Source organism: Oryctolagus cuniculus, chromosome 11 (genome assembly GCF_051225735.1).
Source record: "Oryctolagus cuniculus isolate XC-2025 breed Fujian yellow rabbit chromosome 11, ASM5122573v1, whole genome shotgun sequence".
Classification (NCBI taxonomy): domain Eukaryota; kingdom Metazoa; phylum Chordata; class Mammalia; order Lagomorpha; family Leporidae; genus Oryctolagus; species Oryctolagus cuniculus.
This window is the reverse complement of record NC_142877.1, coordinates 402915-411687: the sequence shown is the minus strand read 5'-3', so window position 1 is coordinate 411687 and position 8773 is coordinate 402915. Positions and strand designations below refer to the sequence as shown.

The 8773-nt window shown below is 67.5% G+C and overlaps 1 protein-coding gene across 1 annotated transcript; it reads right to left on the bottom strand.

Moving 5' to 3' along the window:
* Positions 1–1522: 1522 nt before the first annotated feature.
* STMN3 (stathmin 3) lies at positions 1523–7217 on the bottom strand. Its single transcript, XM_051829122.3, has 5 exons — positions 7059–7217; positions 3587–3682; positions 3214–3389; positions 2507–2698; positions 1523–1779 (listed from the first exon to the last, which is right to left on the bottom strand). The coding sequence occupies exons 1-5, from the start codon at positions 7075–7077 to the stop codon at positions 1720–1722; spliced, it is 543 nt and encodes a 180-aa protein (XP_051685082.1). The 5' UTR covers positions 7078–7217; the 3' UTR covers positions 1523–1719.
* Between the last annotated feature and the right edge of the window lie 1556 nt (positions 7218–8773).

Below are 8773 nucleotides of genomic sequence, written 5' to 3'. Positions count from 1 at the left end.
GCTGAAACAACTCCAAGGCCCACCCACGGTTTCCTTGTTCAGGGAAAGTGACCACTCCGGGAATAACTCCACCCACCTGAACAGGAGGCTCCAATGGGGACTGTCACAAACCCTGTTTGCCCCTGGGGAATGAAGAAGGCATGGCCTGGGTGAGTCCCAGGGCCCAGGTGTGCTTGTCTGGGTGTACAGGTGACCGTGCCCAGAACGCAGGCACACAGGACCCCCGTGTCTCCGTCCTTCACACGGGCACCTCAGGACGGGAGGAGGGGTGTCAGGCCCAGGACTACGCAGGGGAGGGAAAGCCGGCTCCAGGTCGTGGACTCGGCACTTTTCCAGGGCCTGAGCTGGGCACCGTGGACGTCCATCCTCAGCCTCCTCCATCCATGCGGCATTGCTGGGCACCCCTGCCGCAGCTGGGAGCAGTGAACAGCCCCAGGGTGAGTGGGGGGTCCCCAGCGCTGTGGCCCCCATCCAGGAGGACCCACAGCCCTGAGGCTCAAGCCTGAGACGCAGACCCAGCTCCTGGGCCAACAGGAAGCTCCTCGGGATGGCCCCACCGCCCTCCGGTCCTGGGCAAGTGGGCTTGTGTGTCCACCTGCTGGTCGGTCCCATGGTCACGAGCACCGCTGCCGTGGGCGCAGCTCACAGCCGCGGGAGCTGTGCCTGGCTACAGCAGACCCTGGCTCAGGACCGGTTCCTGGGACACCTCTGCCTCTTTGATTGTTCACTGGCTTTGGTTTTAGGTTCACGTGGGTGAGGAGGCGTGCCACACCAGACTTCCACTGGGGGGCTGCCACGGGAGGAGGGGCTCCCCAGGAGCCTGCCTGGGGTGCAGGGAGGGGCAGGGGTCCCCTCGAAGCCCCCCACCTGCCCCAGAAGATGGCTCCCGTGGGTCTTCTCTGAGGTGCAAGCCGAGGGCAGTGGGGCTGTGTGCACCTGGTTTTGGGGACCTTGGGTCATGAGGAAACCAGTACTGTGTCCCCCATGCTGCACACCAAGCTGGTCAGCAGGGACCCTGGTGAGGGGCCCCCCACCCAGGCAGGTTGACCATCAAAGACTGGCTCTGGGGGACCTGGAGACCCCAGGGCTGAACAGAGGGAAGGGGCCAGGCCCCTCTGTTGATGAACTGGGGCTGCACCCTGACCTCTGCCCTGGCGGGGTCTGTGTCTGCAGGCCGCAGGCCCCTGGACTCTCCCAGGGCTCCCTGGGGAGGACACCCAGAGGGCAGACTCCAGGGGCTCTGAGGGTGGGTCTTTTGGGGCCTGTGCGCAGCTGGGGGGGGGCTCTGTCCTCACACAGGTGCTCAGAGGGTAAGCAGGGGGTGTCCACGCTGCCCACCGGCTTCTGGACTGTCCTTGGTGGAGTGCCCACTCCCCAGCACAGGCTCCCCGGCGCTAGATGGGGGGGGGACTGGGGCCCATACTACCCCCACCCCGTTCGTGCCCCTTCCCCACAAAGACAAGCGGGCATGGCTGCCCTCGCCTGTTCACCGGTGCTGATTGGACAGCCGAGCACGCAGACACACCCGGGCCACTGTTTATTGAGGATCACCAAGAGGGCACCCAGCTGCCGCGTGGCGTGGTCAGTGCCTCGCCACGAGGCTGGACAGCTCAGAGTGTGGCAGAGAAGAGGGAAGCCAGGGAGAGGGGGCGGGGGAGGGGCAGTGACCACAGCCCCCGGCGTCGGGCTCGGGGTCCGGCGCCCCGCGTCCGCAGCCGCTTAGCCAGACATCTCCTCACGCTGCTCCTTGTTCCTGCGCACTTCGGCCGCGTGCAGCTCCTGCGGGAACAGGCGGGGCAAGAGGGGGCTGGGCGGCACCTAAGCCAGGTGTGCAGGCTGCACCCCAGTCACTCGGCCTCCTGGGCTGGTGGGGGTGGGGCGCAGGGCTGGGGCGCCCCTACCTGTAGCGCGTCCCGGGATGCACCTCAGAGTTACTGAATGTCCGCACTTACCACGGCGGGTATCCACCGCGTCCTTGCGGGCCGCATTCCCGCCCCGAAGGAGGCGGCGCCCTGAGAGCCTGCGACTGCGCCTCGGACCCCGCGCCTCGCCCAGCTCGAGACCCCGCCCTGGCCCCAAGCCCCGCCCCAGGGCAGGCTCCGCCCCCAGCCCCACCCCAGGGCCGGCTCCGCCCCCAGCCCCACCCCAGGGCCGGCTCCGTCCCTCGGGACTCCGCCCCAGCCCCGCCCCAGGGTGGGCTCCGCCCCTCAGGGCCGGCTCCATCCCACAGGGCTCCGCCCCAGCCCCGCCCCAGGCAGGCTCCGCCCCCAGCCCCACCCCAGGGCAGGCTCCGTCCCTCGGGACTCCGCCCCAGCCCCGCCCCAGGGTGGGCTCCGCCCCCAGCCCCACCCCAGGGCCGGCTCCGTCCCTCGGGACTCCGCCCCAGCCCCGCCCCAGGGTGGGCTCCGCCCCTCAGGGCCGGCTCCATCCCACAGGGCTCCGCCCCAGCCCCGCCCCAGGGCCGGCTCCGTCCCGCAGGGCTCCGCCCCAGCCCCGCCCCGCTCACCTTCTCGCGCAGGCGCTCTCGCAGCGCCGCCAGGTGCGCCTCGCGGATCTCCTTGCTGAGCTCCATCTTGTGGTTGAGCTTCTCGCCCGCCAGGCGGCTGAAGTTGCTGCTCTCCTCCTGCGCCTTGTGCAGCACCTCGCGCTGGTGCTCGCGCCGCTCCGCCAGCTGCTTCAGCACCTGCGCCTCCTGCGTCTGCGCGGGCGGCGGCGGCGGCGTGAGCCCCGGGGCGCCGGGGGCCCCCGCAGACGTCGCCCGTCCCCCGTCCCCCACCCCGGCCTTCGCTCCTGCAGGGTCCGCCCCGGGCGCCGCTCGGAGCCGATCCAGGGAGGCGCTCGCGGGGGTGCAGGGTCCCAGGGCTGCCCGGTGAGCCGCGGGAGGACCGCCCGAGACCCCGGCTGCGGGGCCCTCTGGTGAGCCCCAGAGGCCTGGGTGGAACCTACGCGCCCGCGCTCGGCCCGGAGCCGCCCCCAGTTCTCCGGGGCCGATGCTCAGGGTTGGCCCGTGGGAGGCCTCGCTGCCCCCAAGGATGCCCGCCCAGGGCCCTCTGGGGACCCCGCCCGGCCCTTGCTGCCCCTCGGGAAGAGGTTCGAGCCGGCAGCAGCCCTGTCCGCCCCAGACTCGCGCCCTGACCACGGGGACTGGGGGCGCCTAGCGTCTCAGGGCCCTGGCCGCCTGCATCAGAGCCAGGGTGGGCAGGGGCGCCTTGCCTTCCGCCTCTCCTCGGCTGCCTCCAGCCGCTTCTGCAGCTCCTCCAGCGAGGTGTCCTTCCTCTTGGGGGGGGAGGAGAGCACAGGGCTCTCAGGGGACAGGTCGGAAGGGGACTTGAGGATGACCTCGAAGCTCTGGCCAGAGGCCCGCTTGTCCAGCTGCTTCACTTCCATGTCTGTGGGGCAAGACCAGAGGGGACCTCAGGAGGCCTGGCCCAAGGATGGGGTGGGCTAAGAGCTGTGCTCCCCGCATAGCCCCCCCAGGCCTGAGACCCCAGGACTGCCCCCTCCCCGGCCAGGCCAGGGGGTTCAGAGAAGCCGGGAGAGGCAAAGGTCGAGGCGAGGGCAGGCCCTGGGCAGCCAGGACACTCACCCCCATACTGGTAGATGGTGTTGGGGTGCGGCTGCGGGGAGAAGCAGGAGCAGATGAGGGACAGCACGGACAGCTCCTTCATCTTCTCCCTGTAGGCTGTGGGTGTGGCCAGGGTGAGCCGGTGCCTCGGTCCCCCAGGACCCCCCCCCCCCCCGCTGGTCTCGCTCCCATCCCTGCCTCTGCGGGGCCCCTGGGGACACGGGGGTCTCTCCTGCCTCTGCCCCACCCAGTTTCGCAGCATTTCTGCCTGTCTCACATTGCCGCATCCCCGGCGCCCCCTGCCTGCCGTGTCGTGTCCTCCTCCCCAAGCTCCTGAGTTGGAATCCTGACCCCAGGTTATGCCTGGGGCGGGGGTGGGTTGTGAGGTGCAGGAGTGGGGTCAGTGCCCCTGCACAGGGGTCCCTGTGAGGACACCGAAAGCAGGCGCCACTCTGAACCGGGAAGAGGGCCCTCACCGGACGCCGGATCGGCCAGGGCTTCTTTATCTGAGACTCCCAGCCTTCAGAGCTGTGCCCAAGTCAGCTACAGCGGCCGCCCGCCGGGCCCCTGGGTCTCCCCGTGTCTCTGATTCTCCATCTCAGGGTCTGCCTCCTGCCTCTCACTGGCCCGCTCGGACAGACAGCAGGAACCCACAGGAGGGAAGGTCCTGCGATGCAGGCCTGGGTGAAGCCCGCAGGCCCCTGCCGGTAGCGGGACCACGGGAGAGAAACGGGCAGGCCACACTCCCTGGGGCCTGGAGGCGGGAGCTGTCCATTCAGCACCAAAGCCGCCCTCCTGCCTTTCAGAAGAGGGGGTGGGGTGGGCCTGATAACTGCCGCTGAGGAGGGGGAGGGCCATCCACAGTGGACATGTTGGCCCAAATCCTGGGAGCCAGTCACCCCAAACGCTGACCGTGTGCTCTCCCACCATTCCAGAAGCTTCCAAGGATGAGACTCAGACCCATGGCCTTCTCGTCATGTGGAGGGGCAGGCTCCGCTCTCCTGGACACTGCAGGAGGGAGTCTGGCCTCCCCGGCAGGGAAAGCAGGCAGCAGGCCAGGGGCAGTGGAGGCTGGACAGGCGTCTGGGAAAATGGACCCAGTGTCACAGAAGATGAGGCTTTTAAAATCACGTTACGTGCGACTGGAAGCCTGCCGATGTGCACAAGGAACACAGGACAGGCTTGACCAAGCCCCTCAGGGGAGCCGGGTCCTGCGGCCACCAGGGTGGACGCTGTCCCTGCCAGACCGCCATCTCCCGGAGGCCTCGGCTCTCTGGAGAGAGCATCACCGGGTCCCGGGAGAGCTTTGGCAGGGAAGATCAAACTCTGGTCTTGGTCACGGAGGGAGGTGCAGGGGGAGCAATGGGGGGGCCTCACAGGAGGCTTCAGCCTGGCTTGTCGAGGCTCATGTTTTCAGAAGCAAACTCTGCTCATCCATTGCTCGTGCTGTAGAGGTTAACGACAGAGAAGCGGGGGAGCACACCCCAGGCTGGGATGACGGAGGCTGGAGTGTAGGAGCCAGCTGTTCCCAGCAGCAGCTCGGGAGACCCCCGGGCGGTGGCAGCCCTGCCGCGGGGGCCACAAGAGGGAGTCTGGGTGGGCCAGACACTGGAAGAGGGCACACAGCCCTGCAGCTGTCACACAGCCAGCACCCAGCTCCCTCCCCCAGCGAGCCCTTCCAGGCCCAGAACCTGGGACCTGAGCGCTGCTCCCAGGCCCTGCCTGCCTGGCTGCCGGTTCATCACAGGGGAAGGGGTCCCCTGCCAGGTAGCTGCCACCGCCCACACAGGAGCCAGCCGCCATTCAGGGATGAGGGACAGGGACAGGGCTCTCTCGGCTCATGGCCGAGGGCACAAGTGTCCGCGGTTCCAGACTTGGGCCTGCTCAGAGTCCCATGCCCATCAGGGGTTCCCTGGCTTTGCTCTTTGCAAGCTGAGGGCCCAGGAGGAGCTTCCTCCGGAAGATGGTCCCGCAGGGAGGAAGTGCAGGGGAGGCCTGCTCTGTGGCATGGCGGCAGGGGGCACCTGGAGGAGGCAGGGCAGCGAGTGAGGAGGTGGCGTCTGGACAGCCTGAGCAAGGGCTGGTGGGGACGGGCCGGCTGGCTGCAGTGCACGGCAGGCGGCTCCACCTGTATGTCCAGGGCCAGAGGAACTTAAAGGACACGCCCGTGAGGGGAGGAGGACAAGACCCAGACACAGGCCACTCTCCTTAGACAGAGCTTGAGGCAGGGGAGCCCCCCCAGGGTCCTAAGGCACCCCTGCCCCACAGAGTCCCTCTTCCTCCCCTTCCTCCCTCCTCTCCGGCCCGCCGGGTAGTGGTTAGGACCTCAAAAGCGGGCATAAGGGAAAGGCATCAGGTCAGTGCCCACTGCACCCTCTTCCCAATGGAACCTAGGCCCTGGGTACCCCTTTTTCTGCACAGGGGGAACAGGGGCTCAGAGGGGGCAAGCAGCCCACAACAGCCCTAGCCTGTGTGTGCCCCAGGGAGGCTGCTCAGGGACTGGGCCTCCGCCCCCTCTCCTGCAGAGACTTCAGAGAGGGGTCCATCTAGACCTGGGAGGGCAGGGGCACAGATGCCCCCTCACCCCTGCTGACAGACACCTGGCTGCCCCTTGCGGGCCAGAGGCGCCTGGGACAGAGCTGGGAGCAGAGCACATGGGGAAACCCTGGTTGGATCTGCCTTCCTCTGGGGATGTGGGTGCTGGGCAGGGAGAGGGCACCACCTCTCAGCAAGAACCCGGCCACGTGCCTTTCCTTCACCATCTTTCTGCACTCAGAGCGAGTCCAGGGGCCTGCCCTCCCTTGCCCATCCAGATGGAAATGTGTGGACACTGAGTATCAGCCAGGACCTCCCTATGTGGGGAGCAGAGGGGCAGCAGGGCCAGAGAAGGGCCAGAGCTAAGGGCCAGAGCTGCCCTGGGGGCAGGGGCCAGCCGGCTGGGGGCTGGGGGAGGGAGCGGCCCAGGCCCACCGGGTGGGGGAGGCGTGGCCGCTGGTGGCAGGGCGGGGCCCACGTGGGGATGGTGAGAAACGGGCCAGCTGGGGAGAGGGGCAGCAGCGACGGGCCCTGAGCCCTCGGACGCTGGATGGCGTGGACGAAGGGCGTCCCACGCGGGCGGGGAGGGGTGGGGCTGCTGCCTAGGGCTGTGGGTGGGCCCTGGCCCCACGATATGCAGGGGGGATGCCTTCCGCAGCCGCCGCTCCCCCCTCGGAATCTCGCGGCGCCAAAGACGCGGCCAGAACGATGGTCCCCTCGCCACCCTCCCACCAAGCTCCCGCCACCCACGGGCGCTCCGCGGCCCGGGCGGGGGCTCCTGCAGGGGTCCCCCCCCGCCCCCTCCCCGCGAAGGCGCGGTCGGACCGAGGTCTGAGGTCGTCCGGCGCTGTCACGAGGTCGGCCCCGCCTGGCGACGTGCAGGGTCTGGGAAGGAGAACCGAGGCGGTCCCCGGCCCAGCGCCAGGCGGGATCGCCCCGGGAAGCCCGCAGCGCCTACCGGACATGGTGCTGGCCATGGTGCTGACGGCGGGCGCTGCTGCGGCCGGAGAGACGCGGGCGGCGGCCGGGGCTGCAGTCGGAATTGCTGCAGTGCCGGGGGGAGGAGCAGCACGGCAGCGGGAGGCGGAGGGAGAGAGGGAGGCGGAGAGAGAGAGGGAGAGGGAGGGAGGGGGAGAGAGAGAGGAAGAGGGAGAGAAGGGAGGAGAGGGAGAGAGAGAGGGAGAGGCAGAGAGAGAGGGAGAGAGACAGAGAGAGAGGGAGGGAGGGAGAGAGAGGTGGAGAGGGAGGGAGAGAGAGAGGGAGAAGAGAGGAGAGGGAGAGAAAGAGGGGGAGGGAGAGAGCAAAAGGGAGAGAGAAAGGAAGGGGGAGGGAGAAGAGGGAGAGAGAGGGAGGGAGAGAGAGAATAGGGGAGAGGAGGGAGGGAGAGAGGGAGAGGGAGAAAGGGGAGAGAGAAGGGGGGAGAGGGAGAGCGGGGAGCCCAGGAGGTGGGAGACCCACAGCCGGGACTCCCTGCTCCCTCCCCCCACCCCCAGCTCTGTGCCCCTTGAGCGGGTGGTGGGCCCAAGCCCCAGGATGGGGCAGCTGGGCAGGGCAAGCTGGGCTGGAGGCCCTGGTCTCTGCCCCAGACCACAGACGCCTTCAACGGCCCATCTTGGGCAGAGCAGGGTGTGGAGGAGGTGCTGAGGCCCTGGACAAGGGCCTGGGAGAGATGTGGGCAGGGCTGGAGCTGGGTGTTTGCATTTGGTGCTTGGGGCCCTGTCCTGCCCCCCCCCCAGAACCCCAGGGACACAGCCTGCAGACACAGGACCTACGCAGGAGCTCCTGGCTCCTGGCTGCAGCCTGGTCCAGCCCTGGCTGTTGTGGGCATTTGGGGGCTCTCTGTGTCTGTCTTGTTCTGCCAATCAAAGAAGTGATCCAGGTTAATATGTTAAAGACAAGCTTATTATTTTTTTTTTTTGACAGGCAGAGTGGACAGTGAGAGAGAGAGAGACAGAGAGAAAGGTCTTCCTTTGCTGTTGGTTCACCCTCCAATGGCCGCCGTGGCCAGCACGCTGCGGCCAGCGCACCGCGCTGATCCGAAGGCAGGAGCCAGGTGCTTCTCCTGGTCTCCCATGGGGTGCAGGGCCCAAGCACTTGGGCCATCCTCCACTGCACTCCCCGGCCACAACAGAGAGCTGGCCTGGAAGAGGGGCAACCGGGACAGAATCCGGCGCCCCGACAAGACAAGCTTATTTTTAAAAGCAATAACAACAGGGCTTTCTCTGGCTACTCAAACATTTTGGAGGGATTCAAAGCAAGGAAACGTTCTTTGCTGCTGAGATGAGGGACAGGAGAGCAGCTCCCAGCCAACGCCAGCAGACAAGGGGACGCCACTCCCAGGCCACAAGGAAGTGACTGCCAGCAGCGGGACCTTGGGAGCAAATGTTTTTAGAAATTTATTTTATGTATTTGAAAGGCAGAGTGACACAGAGAGGGAGACAGAGTGAGAGAGATCTTCCACCCACTGGTTCACTCCCCAAATGGTCGCAGGAACTTTCTCCAGGTTCCCCACGAGGGTGCAGGAGCCCAAGCACCTGGGCCATCCTCCGCTGCTTTCCCAGGTGCATTAGCAGGGAGCTGGGTCAGAAGTGGGGCAGCCGGGACTTGAACCAGCACCCATGTGGGATGCCAGTGCTGCAGGTGGCAGCCTGTTAGCCAACATGGCCGGCCCAT

Bases quoted from the DNA above. Each gene is read 5' to 3' on its own strand.
- STMN3 (XM_051829122.3), bottom strand. The intron at 3,390-3,586 runs GTGAGTGTCCTG...CTTGCCCCACAG, and splicing joins CACCATCTACCAGTATGGGG to ACATGGAAGTGAAGCAGCTG. The intron at 1,780-2,506 runs GTGAGCGGGGCG...CTGTTCCCGCAG, and splicing joins GAGAGCGCCTGCGCGAGAAG to GAGCTGCACGCGGCCGAAGT.